Source organism: Camelina sativa, chromosome 16 (assembly GCF_000633955.1).
Source record: "Camelina sativa cultivar DH55 chromosome 16, Cs, whole genome shotgun sequence".
Taxonomy (NCBI): Eukaryota; Viridiplantae; Streptophyta; class Magnoliopsida; order Brassicales; family Brassicaceae; genus Camelina; species Camelina sativa.
The window spans coordinates 973,886-991,625 of NC_025700.1; the positions used below are offsets into that span (position 1 = coordinate 973,886).

Here is a 17,740-nt window from a genome sequence, read left to right on the forward strand (position 1 = left end):
CATTCATGCATACAAAAGTTAGTTGCACCCTTCATGGGTCGGAGAGGGATTACTCCGACAAACCGGGCAAGAACTATGCAACTTGAGCCACGCATCAATACATTCCGTATGGAAGCAATGTTCACATTCCGGTAAACACCTAACACTTTCTTTGGTTGCATATTCTGACAAACAAATGGAACATACAACATCATTTGACCCGGTCGGGAGTCTCCTACTCTCCCCTAACTCAACTTTCTTGTACGACTCAATAGTAGACTCATCGAGACCCGTCCTTGTGACTTCGTCGCTTGGCTGTGGCCTTACCGTTACAGATCCGGAAAGCCTTGCAACCACTGCGTGTTGTATCTGGGACGAGACTCTCTCAGAACTGCACATGACAAGACCGACACAAAAGGTCAAGGCGGTGAGCGGTCCGACTAGGGAGAGGCAGATTATCTTTAGTACTTGTAAGCCTGTGTTGTGAAGTCCTGTTTCGAAACAACAAAACGGGTCAACGGTGTAAGTTGTATGTACATATATAAATTCCAATGTTACGACATTCTCTCATGTTTGTTGCTATTTGAAATATATGATTGCTTTAATTAATCAAAGTCAATGATTTGATGTCATTATTTAAAAAGCCAACTAGTTTCATTTCTTTGATTAACACAACTCCTTGGATTTGAAGATTTCCACCATTCATTAATGGACTCTTTCGGAAAGAATATTCTCAAAAGTAGATGAAGTCGTTTCAAGTAGGAAGGTTGTGAAGGACAAAAGAAGAGAGAAGAATTGAGAATAATACGCACCAGAGTTAACAGAACTGAAGCATTGGACTTGGAGGGAAGTATTGTTTTTGAATCCACATCTCGAATTAGTCCTCCTCTCACAATCTCTGCAATCAGGGGAGTCCCATTTGAGCCACAGGTCTCGACTGTTTTGGCCACCAGGGAACGCCGTGTAGGCGACAGACCAAGAAAACGGAAGAGGTAACGTCTTAAAGATCTGACAAGAAGACGGCATCAAGCTGACAAGCTCCAACTGAACAACGAAGAAGGAGGAAGTGGAGTTACCAAGGCAATCGATGGCACTGAAAGATGCGGTGACGTTATCTTCCTTAGGACAGATCAAGAACGTGTAGTTACGAGGACGAAGAGGAGAGAAAGGAGATCTAGAGGCGTCAAAGTTAAGAAGCCGTCTAGCCAAGCAGTTATCAGGGTCGTTAAGGCGAATACGCTGCGTTTCATAATCAATCTCTCTGACCAGAAATGGTTCCGACATAGGAGGAAGCTTTAAGGCAGTCTTGCCACCATCTGTGCATAAAAGATTATATCCCGTGTAGCCACAGGACTCAGGATGATAAGGGAACAGCGAGAAAGGGAAACGGACATCGACGTAACCTTGTCCACATGAGGAAGTGTAGCAAGGTTTTGGTTGTGATGCGTTGAGGAGAGGGAAGATGATGAAGAAGAAGAAGATGAGATGAAGGAGGAGAGGGAGTTGTTGCGTCGAGAAGGTCATAATTGTGGTCCGGCACTAAGGGATAGGAAGATGAATAACTTACACTACTTATACAGACTAATGGAAAAAGTCAAAAAGACTAATTTGGCAATAGAAAATATATATATATATATATATTCTCTTGTATTCTATAACTATATGCAAATGGTATGAGTTAAGATAGAAGAAGAAGCTCTCTCAAGTCAATTCTCAGATAAGTCTAGCAACATATATTACATTGAAGAAGACAAGAGAATTAACATACCAGAAGCTAAAAGCTTTTTGATGGCGTAGAATCATAGCTGCTTCTGGGATCACGCAATCTTCAACCACATCGCTCTCTACACAAAAGAACATATTCGTATCCAAAAAAATAAAACAAAACAATCAACACATCAATGCAATATCCTAATCCCGAGATTCTCAACAAAGAGGGGGCAAGAGGACAGGAAGAAGCCTAACCGGAATGAGAAGAATCATCGATGAACTTTCCGGCGTAGGAATCGGCTCCGACGATTCGGATCCACCGCTTATGAATTTTCATCAAAAAGAAAAATCCCTAGATTGCGGACGGACTTCCGATCAACTAAACCCAATTTACTGAAAACAAATCCGTCCAAAATCTAGGGATTCTTCGTCTGATTTCCAAGGATGCTCGTTTCGTTTCTGATCCGTTTACCGCCTAACCGGGATGCGACTGATCAGTCATCAGTGGGTTCCGTCCGAATCTGGGGGTGAAATACTATACTAGTCTTCGTATTTTTGACTTGAAAATGGATTTTAGGCCCATATTAGTTTAAAGCCCGTTAGTATTATTGCCCTCTATTAGGTGACGCTGAAAACTACAACATTCACTCACTAAGAAAACGCGTACTTCTTGAAGATTTGACAAGACTTTAGGAACCGGCGAGATCTGATTCTGAAGTTGTGACGAAGGAGGTCATGGAGTTACCAAGGCAAATGAATGGGTTAGATTTCGAAGGAGGAGGATTTGACGTCTTCGTTAGGACAGCTCAACTCAAGAAGGTCAAGAGGAGAAAGAGGAGACCCTGAAGCCTCAAAGCTGAGGAGCCGTCTGCCTAAGCAGTTTATCAGGGTCGTTGAGGCGAATTCGCTGCGGTTTTATTTCTCGGACGAGACATGGTTCAGGGTTTGGAAGCTTTAAGTTTAGGCTGTCTCATTAAGATCGGTGAAACGGAGGTTCAATCTTGTATAGCCACGGGACGAAGACTGGTTGGGAAATATCCAGAAAGGGAAGCTGACGTCAAGGTCCACATGAGGAACTGTAGCAACCAACGTTTTGGTTCTGAGGCATCTAGGTGAGGGAGGGAAGAAGAAGACGAGGAAAACGAATTGTTTTGAGAAAGTCATTAATGTGTGTGGCTCGGCACTAAAAGGGAATTGTAAATTTGTAACTACTTGAAGATATATAATAGAAAAAGTCAGAGAACAGTAATCAATATCTAATTTGGTAGTAATAGAATATGGTCGACATAAATCTTCTTATATTCATTGGTATGTGTTTCTTATACAAGAAGTTCAGTAACCTGTCATACTTTTCTTATAACCAATTGTAAAGTTGTAAACTTATAATGATGAGCTAATTAATGTTTATCTTTATTTTACTGAAGAAAAAAAAGGATTTGAATACCAGATATACTTAAAGCTTTGTGTGTGACTTTGAAGACAAAGCAGTGTGAAGGAATCAGAGAAGCTGCTGGGAAATTCTGATGGAAACAATGTCACCGTCTGTTCCTGCTTTCATTGTGTGGTATTTCACAAGGATTCCTGCAATTTAGATTTGTCAAAGAAATTGTAATTGTGTTTCTTTCTTCCTAGATAAAGATGGTTGATTATGTAATGTGATTTGGACTTAATACCTTCGTTTTCTTGCAGTCTTGTGTGAACAGCGACAGCGTGGGGTGCGATAACTGCTTTAGGTTGGGAATCATCTGGCTCTCCGGTCCAAGACTTGAGGTTGAGAATACCTATATATATAGAGGTTTCATGTGAGATGGAGAATGATTGAGGATGAAGCATAAGAGTGTAATTAAGTTACCTGAGGATGACGACTCTTTAAGGTGTTTGAGATCAAATATGGCTCCACAAGCTGCACTTGCGTCTTTCTGTAACTTATGAGATCCAATAAGATTGTAATCCCAGCTTCCATCTTTGTAGCCTTCACTGAGGAACANAGAACAGTAATCAATATCTAATTTGGTAGTAATAGAATATGGTCGACATAAATCTTCTTATATTCATTGGTATGTGTTTCTTATACAAGAAGTTCAGTAACCCTGTCATACTTTTCTTATAAACAACTGTGAAGTTGTAAACTTATAATGAGCTAATTTATGTTTATCTTTATTTTACTGAAGAGAAAAGGATTGGAATACCAGATATACTTAAAAGCTTTGTGTGACTTGAAGACAAAGCACTGTGAAGGAATCAGAGAAGCTGCTGGGAGATTCTGATGGAAACAATGTCACCGTCTGTTCCTGCTTTCATTGTGTGCTATTTCACAAGGATTCCTGCAATTTAGATTAATTTGTTGAAGAATTGTAATTGTGTTTCTTTCTTCCTAGATAAAGATGGTTGATTATGTAATGTGATTTGGACTTGATACCTTCGTTTTGTTGCAGTCTCGTGTGAACAGCGACAGCGTGGGGTGCGATAACTGCTTTAGGTTGGGAATCATCTGGCTCTCCGGTCCAAGACTTGAGGTTGAGAATACCTATATATATAGAGGTTTCATGTGAGATGGAGAATGATTGAGGATGAAGGAGCATAAGAGTGTAATTAAGTTACCTGAGGATGACGACTCTTTAAGGTGTTTGAGATCAAATATGGCTCCACAAGCTGCACCTGCGTCTTTCTGTAACTTATGAGATCCAATAAGATTGTAATCCCAGCTTCCATCTTTGTAGCCTTCACTGAGGAACAGTTCCATGTGCCTAGCATCAAGTGTTTGCATTGTTCCTACACAATAAATAGAAACACTCTTAATTAGTTGTAATTTCGTTATACTAAATAGAGTAACATCAAATACTAAAGTTTCAGCAACAGATTAGAGTTGATTAGTATCTTTTACCATCACAGGTACTGAGGTCACAAACAGGGCAACGCACAAGCTGTAAATCTAAAAAAAAAAAGATAAGCCATGTTACAGTTTTTTTCCTGTAGTTTGACAAGATTCTGCAGATCATGAAAAAGAAAAGTTTGTTACCTGCAATCCAAATACCACTTTTGATGTCGTTGATGACACATGAACCACTGGATTGTAACATTCGGTCTATGGTTCCATCCCTTGGGACTTTCAGATGACCACTCAAACTCTCAGTCAGGAGCGAGCTTCGAGAGTCAAGTAGAAAGGCACCAATCCGCATCCAATCTATAATTACAGTGTCAAAACAAGATAGAAATGAGGCTGTGATCATCAAATGAAGAAGTTCAAAGTCAAAAGAGATCTGGACAGGCATGGTCGTTAATTTCAGTTTCCATAGAGAATCAACATATATATGGCCTGGTATCTATAATGAACATGATGACTTTTTGACAAATCAGTAGACTAAAGAGAGTATATGATGAACCCAACCCAATTCAGGGACTAACCAATATGCTTCTCCTTCTGACGGAACAAGTAAGAGTGACTCCCATCTGCAGTTTCCCATATTGTTTTTTTAGTTTACAATTGTATCAGAATGTAAAATTCGGAAGTTGATGTGAAGGTCATACTTACCAAAAGCTGAAGCATATATCTTAATCCAGCTGGAAGAAACGGGAAACGTCTCAGGGACCTGAAGATCACGCAAGCAGGCAAACCTCCAAACAATATCCTCCATTACGAGCTTGTTGAACCATTTGTTCGTTGCTCCCAGCATCACCAAGGATTTACCATCCAAAAACCTTGTTATGTATGTCCATACATCTTGCTCAAACCTGATTCAGCAGAGAAAATTATAAGATACGCTGAGTATAGGGACTTAGATCTAAGAAACTTGATTCGAAATTGGAAGAAATAGCGATTGATTTTTAAATTCTTTCTCAGTGGTATCTGGATTCGATTTTCGAAAACTGAAAGCGAAGGAACATGAAGAAAAACTCAAATCCCAGTTTCTATCAACCACACAATCAAGTAGAGAGATTGATATAAGCATCTGATTTACATACAAATCAAATTGATTCCGCGATTTCGTTCCCAGAAGGTAACGAAGAAGATTGATCGAACTCCATATCCTAGATCCATCCAATAGAGTAAGATTAAACACCGTACAAGCATTTCAAATTCAAATTGGAGCTCAACCCAAACTCGCACACAAAAACTATCCGAGAACAGATCTATTACGCTCATCAAATCCAAATTTCGCGAAGTATAGAGAGAGAGGTGGGGAAGAAAATTACCATGAGAAGCGAGGCTGGTAAGTATGAGCAGAGCACCGAGGAGATACACAGCCATGGATCCCTCTGAGGATCTTCCCGTTCTTCAGTTCGTTGCCATGAACGATTCTTCTCTTCACTCTACCATCTTCATCTCTCTGAAGATCGTTCTTATTTTCGTTGCTCTCGACCGATCGTCTCTTCAGTCCACCATTATCGTCTCCCTCCGGAGCTTTCCTCTTCCTACTCTCTCCTACAATTTCACCAGATCTCAACTTCATCTTCGTCTCTCTCTCTCTCCCTATCTCTCTCTGCTCACTCACTAGTCACTAGTTTGTTAAGAATTTGTTTCAAAATTTGGTTTTAGCTCTGAACCGTGTAGCTGTGATATATACCAAGCGAGGGAGACACAGCGAATTTTGAAAATTTTCATGTTAAATGACGTCTGTACCCCTGTAACAAACTTTGTGGGGCCGCCTCTTTACATTTCGAAATCGGCTTGAACTTAGATTCCGGTTTAGTATCAGCAGACGAAACCTAAACCAAGTTCTATATTTTTCTTTTTACCCAGTATGATTTGGCCTTGTTCATTAAAAATTAAGATCGGCATAGTAAATTCGACATAATTTGTAGAAACTTCGGTCTCGAAACTATATTCTGTGAAATGTTAAGAAGCTATAAACACTTGAACATTCTGGACCTAAACTAGGGTCGAAGTAAAGTCTTCTTTAGTTGCCTATAGAAGTTTTTCCCTTGAATTCTAGAAATTTACAAAATTTCCACGCCGGGAAATGTAGGCAGCGTGCACGCTTTAAACGGTGTAACTAATGAATCAATCGGAAAGAAGTCAGCATGAGCTAGCCACCGAGGGAAAAAACGGTTAACTTCCCATCACCGTCAGTTACTGCTCAAATTTGCAGCAAGTTTGAACGTTTGCAAGAATGGTTTAGACTTAAAAAAGACCTCTAGTTCATGAATTTGCGGCAGTTTGGAGCTTTACAAAGGCAAGGCACTTTGATTTCTTCAGATTCATCAACCTCAAAGAGATAATCATACCTGTAGAAAAATGGGTTTTCATTATTAAAGTAATCAATGTCGAAAAATCTGAGAATTCTATGAGAAGAGTAGCTGAATTGTTTTTTACGTAAGCTCTTCGCCAGCTGAGACAATGGTCTTTGCAATAAGGACGATTCTGTTGTCTTCGCCATCACCCATACTCACTATACGGGCATAGCAATTGGGCTTACACTGCACACGACATGACCATCGTTAATATTATTAGTTACCAGGCTTTGGTATCATGTGTCAGTTTACGGAACTTACTGAATGATTGATCAAGCGTGCTATGTTTCCAGAGTCTGTGGCATCAATCACTATCTCTTCACTTATCTTAAATAGCTGCGTTGTTAGACAATAAGTTAACCATTAGATGCAGCCAGCGGATAATGTTGAATGTAAGCAAGCAAATCACAACTTACGTAACAATCTTTGCCTTGAGAACGGTACTTTGCCTCTCTCAGATCTGCAACACTTCTCCTAACTTTCACCCCACGATACTCGATAATCTACACAAGAATTACAGTATCAGTAGTTTGTTTAAGATGCACATCAATTTGGCCATCGAAATCATGCATTATACAACATAAACTAAGTACCATTTGTCCTTCTTGAATATTTTTCTTTGCAAACAGACCCCATCCATGTATGCCAGATTTACCAAAGCAGACCCGCAAATTTTCCGTCCTCTGAAGAAGACATATTGTTAATAATGTTCTAGGATAATAAGATGAAGAAATTTTAACTCTTCTTGAGNTCATCAACCTCAAAGAGATAATCATACCTGTAGAAAAATGGGTTTTCATTATTAAAGTAATCAATGTCGAAAAATCTGAGAATTCTATGAGAAGAGTAGCTGAATTGTTTTTTACGTAAGCTCTTCGCCAGCTGAGACAATGGTCTTTGCAATAAGGACGATTCTGTTGTCTTCGCCATCACCCATACTCACTATACGGGCATAGCAATTGGGCTTACACTGCACACGACATGACCATCGTTAATATTATTAGTTACCAGGCTTTGGTATCATGTGTCAGTTTACGGAACTTACTGAATGATTGATCAAGCGTGCTATGTTTCCAGAGTCTGTGGCATCAATCACTATCTCTTCGCTTATCTTAAATAGCTGCGTTGTTAGACAATAAGTTAACCATTAGATGCAGCCAGCGGATAATGTTGAATGTAAGCAAGCAAATCAGAACTTACGTAACAATCTTTGCCTTGAGAACGGTACTTTGCCTCTCTCAGATCTGCAACACTTCTCCTAACTTTCACCCCACGATACTCGATAATCTACACAAGAATTACAGTATCAGTAGTTTGTTTAAGATGCACATCAATTTGGCCATCGAAATCATGCATTATACAACATAAACTAAGTACCATTTGTCCTTCTTGAATATTTTTCTTTGCAAACAGACCCCATCCATGTATGCCAGATTTACCAAAGCAGACCCGCAAATTTTCCGTCCTCTGAAGAAGACATATTGTTAATAATGTTCTAGGATAATAAGATGAAGAAATTTTAACTCTTCTTGAGTCAATGTTTACCTGCAAATGTTTTAGCCGTTCTCTGAATGAGATAAAATCTGCTTCCTAGTGTAACAAGGTAAAAGGAAATTAAGATCTTGCTGAGATATCCAGAAAAAATGACCCAAGAAAGCAAAACACTGACATGAATCTAGCTCTGAATGAGAAACTTGCCTTAAAAGAGTTTAGATTCTCGATTTCACCCAAAGAATGATGGCTTGGTCCCTTAAGCCTATGGTATATCGCCTCCAGATCAATCTTCTGAAACATCAGCAGTAACAGGGATGAAATAGTACCATTGCCATGGAATACTTAAGAATGAAAGACTCTCCAATGTCCAAGAATAAACAAGATCCCCAGACGCATACCTTTGTGTTTGATCTACTATATATACGGCATCTTGCTGCATATTGAGAATCAATTACATGAGTCTGTTCGGATTGTGTTTGGATTTCGGAACCTGGAAGCTTTATCTTCTTAGTCATAACGAGTCTTGAACCTTTGGTGCGCCCATTTTGATTCTGAAGCAAATTTCTAGACCCAAATACTCCTGAGGGAGTGTGCACAACTACAACACTATTTGGATCTGGCTTCCTACATGGTGGGTAAATTGATACAGGCAATTAGTAGGTCCTCATATCACATAACAGATCAATTAAAGAACATGTCGGAAAAACAAATAACAAACCTGTGAAAAGAACAGTAAACGGATTTCCTGGTTCTCTGCAAACCATTTTTCTCCAGGCAGTGCAACTAAATTTCCACAGACAACAGTATCAGTTACATATCCATAAGAAGATTTTTTAAAAGAACACCTTTGTAAGGGAACTAAGGTGAAAAATGAAGATTATCATAAGCACACAGAGACCAAGCAGGTTAAGGACTAACCTCCATGTTGTAACCTGCCCGTGACGCACACATTGCGTGGAAGTGAGTGGCACACTTGCAGCAATGCACGCAGGAACCATGTGTCTGCTTACAAATTGTGCAAACCTAAAAGGTATTTTCAAAAAATATCAGATGTATATATATTATTAGATTCTAATAAAACATGTTCGTTATAATTTCCACATCTAGCATTTCGTTATACCTTTAAAAATGAATTAGCTGGAATTTTGAAAAGTCCAACAGCAGGCTCCATATTTTCATGATTCGGAAACCCAACTTCCGGTCGGAACCAAGCACAGGTGACATGAACCCACAAACCCTCGACATCGCTTGGTTTTAAAGCACCGCCTGCATAAATGGAAGAGAAATTGTGTTTGAATATCATGACGGAAATAGAGATATGCAAATGAGTTAAATTTAAAGCACCTTTGTACCCAAAGAGAAATCTATGACTGAGTTTACTTAACTTGACCTTGTGACAGGACAGTCAATAATAAACCATTAATATTGCAAGATGGGGGGAAAATCGTAAAGAGAGCTAATTCTGCAGTAATACCTTTTACAGGACAAAGACAACACTCTCTCTCAATATCTGGTGTTTCACATGCTCTGCATACCCAGGAGGTGAGGTCCTGAGATTTGCTTACCCCATAGCATTCTTGGTGCACAGCCACCTGACATCTGAAGACATATTCATAAGATTGGTCAGACTTTCATATTTATGACCCCATGTTTGGTTATAAAACCGCTGTAGAATTCAGTATAACCAAAAATGCCAAAAATTAACCTGTTACAGATGATCATTTTATTTTCTTCCCAGTCTTCTACCCATCTGCATACAGCACACCTTTCAGTCGTCCACTTAGCACTGACTGGCTCATACTTTTCTGTGCATACAAAATAACGAGTAAGCAAGTTTCCAACCAAATTTGAATTCCAAAAGTAGGGAGCAGAGAGCTGAGCTTTAATCTACCTTGCAGCAAAGAGAGCATCTGGGTTTCTATAGTGTAGGTACTAAATTCTGCAATCTGTAATATATTGTTGTCAGTATTAAATCTCTTACATGCAAATTTCAGGGGTATATAAGGGCAACTTAATGAGAGAGTATAGCATAAGGGATGTACCCATTTTTCTAGAGGTAGCATTGTGTCTTTCACTCTTACGCTACACTTCCACTTTTTTGCTCTGCAGCCCGTATGCCGTTCCCATTCACTTGGTGACTGCTTCCTTGACCCACATGAACCACACTTGCACTCAATTCTGAAAACAATAGTTCCAAGATAAATATGTTGGTCTAATCTCTAAAACAACATTAGAATGATAACAAAAGCCTAGGATAAACGTGGAATAATAGTTTTCAGAGAAAAATTAGTTTTCCGATATTGTGTTTTGTAGTCATGAACATAGAAGATCCTTTCTAAATGAAGAAACTAAAATAAGGCTGAGATATATAAGACATACGCATGAAATTTTCTGATATATGTTCCTTCCATGCCATTACAGACTACAGTAACCTCATCAGGCAGCTCAGTCTCTGTCGCCTTTTCTGTAGACCTGTCCCAAAGAGGCAGTGAAAAGGAAATTTCGAAGATTAAAGAATTAGCAATAGAGAAATGCGAACAATCAAAGCAGGAGAGCATGAGATGTTAACAACATACTTGAACACTGAGTTATGTTCTTCTAATATTGTTGGCGAAAGCTCATGCTGCACCTTACAATTAGGGCAATAGTAATTGTTGTGCTCCAGTTCCTTAAGATAATAACCAAATCAGTGCAAACGTTCGATAGGTGTCTTATAATACTTAGAATCAAAAGTTAAAGATGCACGGAGATGCACCTTAAAGCGTTTATTTGAAATGTTGTCGCATTCAGCATGTACCCATACATCACACCCATCACAACAAACCTAATACATCAAATCAAGTCAGCTACATAAATAAAATAGTTTCTAATCAGCTCCATATTTCACCAAACATGGTCACATATATATATTCTCACCCAATCTCCATCATCTGAAGGGTGCCATATTCTCTTGCAAATGCCACAACACTGATTGGATTTCCGCAACTGAAACAACAAATTTGGATTATTCCTTTTGGTAAGAGAAAACCAAAGGCGAAGAGTGAAGACATTTAAATACCTTTGAACAGTGTTTGCATAAAAGCTCTTCAGGTTGTGACCCTTTTGTCCTTTTTAGAGATTTTAATGGCATTACTGAGCCACAGCCGTCGCATGTCGTTATGTCTGCATGACATGAACCCTACAGAAATAAAATCAGCATATCGTTTTAGGGGACGCAACCCAATAACCGTTGAAGTGTCGGATACAAGTACATCATCACCAGATGTAGGTGGATATGAATTACACAAGATGCTTATGAAACTGACTGGTGATAGTGAAAGTAAGAACCTGTCCTTAATTAATTTACTTTGTCTTCCTAAATCACTAAAACAGCAAACTTGAAGATCTGACCCAAAAAAAAGAAGAACATGTGTCAAGGAAACGTACCTGAATTCTAGAAGCAGGCCCATACTCCTGGTCGGATTCCGTAGCAGAGGAATCTGGGCAGCTAATTTCAGGACGCTCGACCCCATTTTCAGCTAAAACTGCTTCCTCTAGTGCCTTCTTAAATTCACTTGGTTTGTAATTGTACAAGTTTGTCTGATCCTGAAATCTGAAGAGATGAATTCGAGATTAAGGAACAGACGCAAACAAACAATTAATTATGAAAGAATCAAGAAAGAGCGTCTCATGTACTTACTTGTCCATAAATTCCGTAAATGGATACATCATTCCTTGCCTGACCCATGCGTAGTCCTGTTAATGACCATAAGTTTCAGAAGAATTAAAGATCCGTACAAAAAAAGAGCATCAAACGCGAGCTAGAAAACACAGAGAGAGATTAAAGAATAGATACCCTCTGAGTTCCATTCTTGGAGTACCCAAAAAACATGACACATATTGCTCCAGGGACGCAATGTTTCAAGACCGGAGTAGGCGCTTGTGATAATGGATCGATCACCACAGCCGGCCATGCTGGGAATTTTTTCCCACACTTGGCCCAGACAAGATCGCCGACTGTAAAGTCCTCTGGTTTATACACGCCCTTACGCGTGGCGTCGGACTTCTTCTTGAGCATTCCAGAATTAGCGTCGTCGGAGGAAGACACCATGGGAATTTGAACATCCCAGCCATCAAAATCTACTTCGCTGCTGTCTCCGTTATCCTTACGAGGAACCACCAGCTTCGCGGCTTTGCTGCGATTCAATTTCGAGCTTCCACTGAAACCTTTGGCCTTCTTCCCCGAATACATGTCGTCATCATGGCTAGACTCCGTCGTCGACTCGACCTTACGACTGCTGACTTTCCATGAACCAACAACCGAATCGTTAAACCTTGAAGGAACCACTCGAACTCTGCCCCGCGAAGACTTGGACTGGTCTGAGCCCGGTTGAGTGGTCAAGCAGCTTGAGCTACTACTGGTAAGACCTTCGGGCTCTGAACATGGTTGATCTACGCTTGCTCTTTGTCTCTTCTTATACACCATAATCTCACCCTTTTTGCTCCCATAATCAATTTCTGAATCAATTTTGCACCTCTTCAGATTCTGATTCTCGAAGGTCTTCAAGGTTCGTTTCAAAATCATGTCCTAACTCAAAACGATTCTGGCCTACTCAACATACGCGACCATCCAAATTCCGATTCCAAAACCCTAATTTCATCAAACAAACAAATTCGCCGCTCGGACCTCCGGAAACAAAACAAAAAACAAAAACCTCGAAACGTATATCCAATAATACCTCTCGCAAATCGGCTCTAGTATATGAACCCAATGCGAAACCGCTTCTTAAACCCTAAATTCGAAAACGAAATCAAAATCCTCGGAATTCGTACGTGACGATAGAATTAAGAAATCGAACGACGGAGAAACAGACGACGGAGGAACAGACCAAAATACTCGTCGCGAAATTCTGGAGAATTATAAGTGTGTATCACTACGGAGAAGATAAAAAAAAACCTAAAAGCTCCTTATAAAAAAATCGACGGCGAAGGGAAACAAAAGAGGAGGAGGAGGAGGAGGAGAAGGATCTTTGTTAGTTTTGGGTTTTGAGAGCGTGTGTTCTGGTGAAGGAGACACAGACACCGTCGGTTTAATATTTTTTCCCAATTATTTTACGCTTAAACCGTGAAATCAATTCGCTTAAACAATAATGGACAATTGTTATAGGTTTTTGTTCGAAATAGACCACAATTTAGTTTTTTTTCCAAAAATATTATAAAAATATATTTTTTGTCAAAAATGTAACATAATTGAACTAAAATTTTAATACTAAAAACTAATTTATAAATTTTAAATACTAAATCCTACACCTAAAAACTATATTCTAAAACTAAATATATCAACCCAAACTTTTAAAAAAAAATTTTACATCATTAAAATTCAACTTTTATATTTATGGTAATTTTGGAAAAATAACTTTTATGATATTTTTGGGTAAAAAATTATAACGTGGCATTGTTGGAAAAAAAAAATTCAGTGGTATTTAAAAGAATTTTTCATAAGTAAAACGAAAATTAGAAATCGAGTAATGCTGACGTGGCGGTTCGATGAAACAGTGTTTGGCTCCAGGGATTGGGGACGGAGGGAAGACTACGAAAATTTCAGGCCTACAAGAGCGCCAAGTCGAAAACTTCCTTTTCAGTTTATCCGACGTGGCACTTCACTAAATTTTTTTTTTTTGGTCACAAATTATGAGAAAAAAATCAAAAGCTTGTTGGGCCTATATACAGTATATGCGTGAGATACTTGGGTGCATATTGGGTCTATGCTTTTTCTTTTATTAATTAATTTTTTTAATTAATTTTATTTCCTTTTATTAATTGGGACTATAAACATGTGAGATTATTTATCTCATGATCAAAGTTTCTCATCTTTAGGGCAAGTCCATCAAAGAATTTTAACAGTTTCTTAAGAGTTACTAAAGTATTAGATGTGATTAAATTTAATTGTTTTTGTATGTTTTAGTTTAGAATCGTTGTTTAGATAAGATGTTTTTGGTAAGTTTAGAAACTGAGGTGTGTCAGTTTCTGATTGGGTGAGAGAAAAATACAATTTTCTTTTATTTTTTTTGTTAATTGAATTTCTCTTTCATCTCTCTCTCGTCTTTTTTTTTTCGAACCACCTCTCTCGTCTCTCTCCTTTGTTCGACAGAGAAAACAACAAGACTCTCGATTTGGATTTTACCGGCGGTGATTCAGTCATCAATCATATTAGGTATGGGAGTGATGCATGCAGGAGATTGTTGTGAAGAAGGACATGATCTTGGTTCATCGATCCGGCAGCCCTTTGTTGACCCAATCGGATTTTAAATCTCCAACGGAGTAAGTTTTTTTTCTTGGTCATAATCCAATTGATTTCCTTTGGATCGACATGCATCAGAATTTTAGGGATGTGAGAAGAAATTAGGTTTCAAGAAATTAGAATCGATATTAGCAAAGTTTGAAGGTGATAAAATTGATTTATGGTTCTATGATGGGAAGTTATTAACTGGTAACAAGTCAGTTGAAGATTCCGGGTTTGTGAGGTAGTTTGTTTCTGGTTTCTCAATTTTACTTCATTCGTGAAACTGAGTTGATGTAGTTTTGTGTCAGCGTGTAACACCACAAGAGGTATTTGAAGATGAATGGTTCAAAAAAGATTACAAGCCTCCAGTGTTCGAGGATAAGGATGATTCAAACATGGAGGATATTGCTGCTGTTTTCAAGGACTCCGAGAGGTGAGGATAATTTCATTTCTTGTTCCATTTTTAAAATTTTTATATTAAGAATAACATCATATATAAGGCGGCTTGTGATGATCATGTACAAGAACATCATGTTACTGAGAAGAAAGAAGAGCAACCAGCGGGAATCATTGCATTTGAGATCATCGCAGTGTCAAGGGGGCATAACCTAGAGAATCTCTTGGATCCAGAACAGGTTTGTGTTTCGATATAAAGAACCGGCACTCTTTGTATTTGTAATCTTCTGTTAGTGAAATGTTTGCTTAAAAACAAGAAACAGGAGTTTAAGAGGGAAACAAGGATAACACTGAGAGGAGGCGCGAATGAGATCATCGAGAAGATAGAAAGAAGCTGCAAAACCAAAGCCTCTCGGTTTTGATGTGCAAAAGAAAAACTACAAGGTTAGTTAGTAAAAACTCTGAAACAGGAAAGGAAATGAAATGAAAATAATCAATAACTAAGACAACTTGATATATCTCAGATGAGGCGCGGCTTGAGAATGTCAAGGCTGGGAGAAAAGGAAATCTCAATGTGGCGACAGAGGTATGTTATATGAGACTGGACATTCAAGAAAGTGTTGGTGAATTATCATTGGTTTATCAGTTTCTGATCTGATCTAGAGTGTCCTGTTTGTATGGTGTGTGACAAGTAGCGCCAAGTCTTCTTTTAATTGTTTTTACCATGTAAGAAATTTATAAACTCTCTCACTTTACCTTCTTATTTATTACAGTGTGTGTTGTGTGGAGAAGTCACATAGAGACAATGTAGGTTGGAGCCCTTGGTCTCTTCAATCGTATGATGGCGTATGGTTCTGCAGCGGATGCGTATGACGAATACCTCCGTCTTGCTGAAAGCACCGCTATGTTATGTTTGGAAAAGTTTGTTGAAGGAATAGTTCATTTATTTGGAGATGAGTATCTACGCAGACCCACACCAGAAGATGTTCAACGACTACTCGATATTGGAGAGATACGCGGATTTCCCAGGATGATAGGAAGCATAGATTGTATGCATTGGGAGTGGAAGAATTGCCCGATTGCATGGAAAGGTCAATATACACGTGGATCTGGAAAGCCAACAATTGTTTTCTAGGTTGTAGCTTCACAAGACCTCTGGATATGGCATGCATTTTTTGGAGCTCCAGGTACATTAAACGATATCAATATTCTCGATCGCTCACCAGTTTTTGATGACATATTACAAGGTGTAGCTCCCAAAGTAAAATACATTGTCAACGGACGACAATATCATATGGCTTACTATCTCACCGATGGTATTTATCCAAAATGGGCTACTTTTGTCAAATCAATTTCAATGCCACAAGATCCGAAAGAATCGTTATTTGCTACATAACAAGAAGTTGTACGTAAAGATGTCGAGCGTGCTTTTGGAGTCTTGCAAGCTCGATTTGCCATAGTCAAAAACCCAGCTCTTATGTTGGATAAGGTAAAAATTGGAAACATAATGAGAGCATGTATCATATTGCACAACATGATTGTAGAAGATGAACGTGATGGGTATACTCAGTATGATGAGGCCACATTTGCACAAGTAAATCAAACCGAACTTCAGAAGTGGATTTCACGTATTCTATAGACATCCCTTCAAATCTCATAAATATGATGGGCGATACGATAACCATTCGAAATGAAGTTCGTGAGAAGAAAATACATGACTGACTACAAGCGGATTTGGTTGAGCATATATGGGAAAAGTTTGGCACAAATCAATATTAAATTAATCATTTCGTAATCTATTTTTAATATGCTTTTATGTAATGTTTATTTAAATTTTTATTGAATGCAATATTTTTAAGTTTTTTAAAAGTATACAAATCTTATGAATTTAAACAAAATACCATAATAATTTACAATAAAAATATATATACACTTTTTTAAGAACCTAAAATTTAACAACCTTCAATGGACCCATAAAATATCCAAGTTTCTTAAGAAGTTCTTAATTTCATTTTTTTCAAAATTAAGAATAAAATATGTTTTAAGATACTTTGCTTAAATCCTTTGATGGCAATGTCCTTACAATACTGCAAGTTGAAATTTTTCTAGTTTAGAGTCCATTGTACGCTTTGTTTTCAATTTTCGATATTTGCTAATTTTTGATAAAAGTATATTTAAAAGAAGAAAAAAAATCATCTCAAACTTTACGAGGAAAAAAATATTTATTTGTCTTCCACAACCAATTTAGCACAGCCCCAAATTTGTATTTACTATATTATGATTGAAAGGGACACTAAATTTGCAATTGAACAAAAATGGACAATACTTTTGTTAATCCGATTAACTTAATCGTTTAGGGCCTCCATAATGTTATTAACGTCTGTGTACCTGTACAAACTCCCATATATACTCAAGGAAATAAATAAGGGTATGATACTATGGTTTCACTTTTCAGGAACAACAACCTTCAAAACTCAACTTACATCTTAAATGAGAACAAATTAAGATCCAAAAATAAACAAACCTTGTAAGAAAAGAAAAAAAAACAATCATATGGCCGCCAAAAAACAATTCACTTATCGACTATAAAATTCAATGACCATAATGACTTTAGCCAAGATTTTTTTTTTTTGAAGTGTCTTTATATATGTACAAGAAACAAATCAA

The 17,740-nt window shown here is 38.1% G+C and overlaps 4 protein-coding genes and 1 long non-coding RNA gene across 8 annotated transcripts; 2 read left to right on the forward strand and 3 right to left on the reverse strand.

The window, feature by feature from the left end:
- On the reverse strand, positions 8–1,823 carry LOC104749136 (RING-H2 finger protein ATL22). Its single transcript, XM_010470718.2, has 3 exons — positions 1,748–1,823; positions 792–1,518; positions 8–470 (listed from the first exon to the last, which is right to left on the reverse strand). Exons 2-3 carry the CDS (start codon positions 1,501–1,503, stop codon positions 19–21), a joined length of 1,164 nt encoding a protein of 387 aa, XP_010469020.1. The 5' UTR covers positions 1,504–1,518; positions 1,748–1,823; the 3' UTR covers positions 8–18.
- Positions 3,179–6,155, reverse strand: LOC104749135 (probable F-box protein At3g61730). 2 transcript variants are annotated; one of them, XM_010470716.2, is made up of 8 exons: positions 5,884–6,155; positions 5,222–5,421; positions 5,095–5,139; positions 4,709–4,873; positions 4,574–4,621; positions 4,291–4,461; positions 3,363–3,470; positions 3,179–3,270 (listed from the first exon to the last, which is right to left on the reverse strand). In XM_010470716.2, exons 1-8 carry the CDS (start codon positions 6,138–6,140, stop codon positions 3,188–3,190), a joined length of 1,077 nt encoding a protein of 358 aa, XP_010469018.1. In that variant the 5' UTR covers positions 6,141–6,155; the 3' UTR covers positions 3,179–3,187. The 2 variants fall into 2 exon arrangements, with proteins under 2 accessions (XP_010469018.1, XP_010469019.1); XM_010470717.2 differs by lacking the exon at positions 3,363–3,470 and adding an exon at positions 4,109–4,216.
- Positions 6,469–13,478, reverse strand: LOC104749137 (histone-lysine N-methyltransferase ATX3-like). 3 transcript variants are annotated; one of them, XM_019238276.1, is made up of 23 exons: positions 12,251–13,478; positions 12,095–12,150; positions 11,842–12,007; positions 11,474–11,593; positions 11,332–11,400; positions 11,171–11,239; positions 10,992–11,083; positions 10,795–10,887; positions 10,458–10,593; positions 10,307–10,361; positions 10,121–10,220; positions 9,890–10,014; positions 9,536–9,681; positions 9,334–9,438; positions 9,134–9,198; positions 8,814–9,039; positions 8,620–8,706; positions 8,467–8,511; positions 8,299–8,388; positions 8,122–8,208; positions 7,183–7,257; positions 7,004–7,107; positions 6,469–6,915 (listed from the first exon to the last, which is right to left on the reverse strand). In XM_019238276.1, exons 1-23 carry the CDS (start codon positions 12,977–12,979, stop codon positions 6,825–6,827), a joined length of 2,931 nt encoding a protein of 976 aa, XP_019093821.1. In that variant the 5' UTR covers positions 12,980–13,478; the 3' UTR covers positions 6,469–6,824. The 3 variants fall into 3 exon arrangements, 2 of the variants coding, with proteins under 2 accessions (XP_019093821.1, XP_010469021.1); XM_010470719.2 differs by lacking the exons at positions 7,004–7,107; positions 7,183–7,257 and adding exons at positions 7,788–7,891; positions 7,967–8,041 and having other exon boundaries at positions 6,825–6,915; XR_761332.2 differs by lacking the exons at positions 6,469–6,915; positions 7,004–7,107; positions 7,183–7,257 and adding exons at positions 7,867–7,891; positions 7,967–8,041 and having other exon boundaries at positions 8,136–8,208; positions 12,251–13,477.
- LOC109129687 lies at positions 15,239–15,440 on the forward strand. The gene is made up of 2 exons (XR_002035984.1): positions 15,239–15,312; positions 15,397–15,440. It is a non-coding gene; the product is annotated as an uncharacterized LOC109129687 (long non-coding RNA).
- Positions 15,915–16,712, forward strand: LOC104753197. Its single transcript, XM_010475486.1, has 3 exons — positions 15,915–16,164; positions 16,261–16,389; positions 16,489–16,712. The coding sequence occupies exons 1-3, from the start codon at positions 15,915–15,917 to the stop codon at positions 16,710–16,712; spliced, it is 603 nt and encodes a 200-aa protein (XP_010473788.1).

Excerpts from the sequence above, each read along its gene's own strand:
- LOC104749136 (XM_010470718.2), bottom strand. The coding sequence starts at position 1,503 with ATGACCTTCTCGACGCAACAACTCCCTCTCCTCCTTCATCTCATCTTC. Across the intron at positions 471-791 it reads CTTCAGTTCTGTTAACTCTG|GACTTCACAACACAGGCTTA; the intron begins GTGCGTATTATT and ends GTTTCGAAACAG.
- LOC104749135 (XM_010470716.2), bottom strand. The coding sequence starts at position 6,140 with ATGAAGTTGAGATCTGGTGAAATTGTAGGAGAGAGTAGGAAGAGGAAA. Across the intron at positions 4,622-4,708 it reads AAGTGGTATTTGGATTGCAG|ATTTACAGCTTGTGCGTTGC; the intron begins GTAACAAACTTT and ends TTTTTTTTTTAG. Across the intron at positions 3,271-3,362 it reads AAGACTGCAAGAAAACGAAG|GAATCCTTGTGAAATACCAC; the intron begins GTATTAAGTCCA and ends TCTAAATTGCAG.
- LOC104749137 (XM_019238276.1), bottom strand. The coding sequence starts at position 12,979 with ATGATTTTGAAACGAACCTTGAAGACCTTCGAGAATCAGAATCTGAAG. Across the intron at positions 10,015-10,120 it reads AAAATGATCATCTGTAACAG|ATGTCAGGTGGCTGTGCACC; the intron begins GTTAATTTTTGG and ends ATATGTCTTCAG. Across the intron at positions 8,389-8,466 it reads AACGGCTAAAACATTTGCAG|AGGACGGAAAATTTGCGGGT; the intron begins GTAAACATTGAC and ends TGTCTTCTTCAG.
- LOC104753197 (XM_010475486.1), top strand. The coding sequence starts at position 15,915 with ATGGCGTATGGTTCTGCAGCGGATGCGTATGACGAATACCTCCGTCTT. Across the intron at positions 16,165-16,260 it reads TTGCCCGATTGCATGGAAAG|GTACATTAAACGATATCAAT; the intron begins GTCAATATACAC and ends TTGGAGCTCCAG. Across the intron at positions 16,390-16,488 it reads GGCTTACTATCTCACCGATG|ATGTCGAGCGTGCTTTTGGA; the intron begins GTATTTATCCAA and ends TTGTACGTAAAG.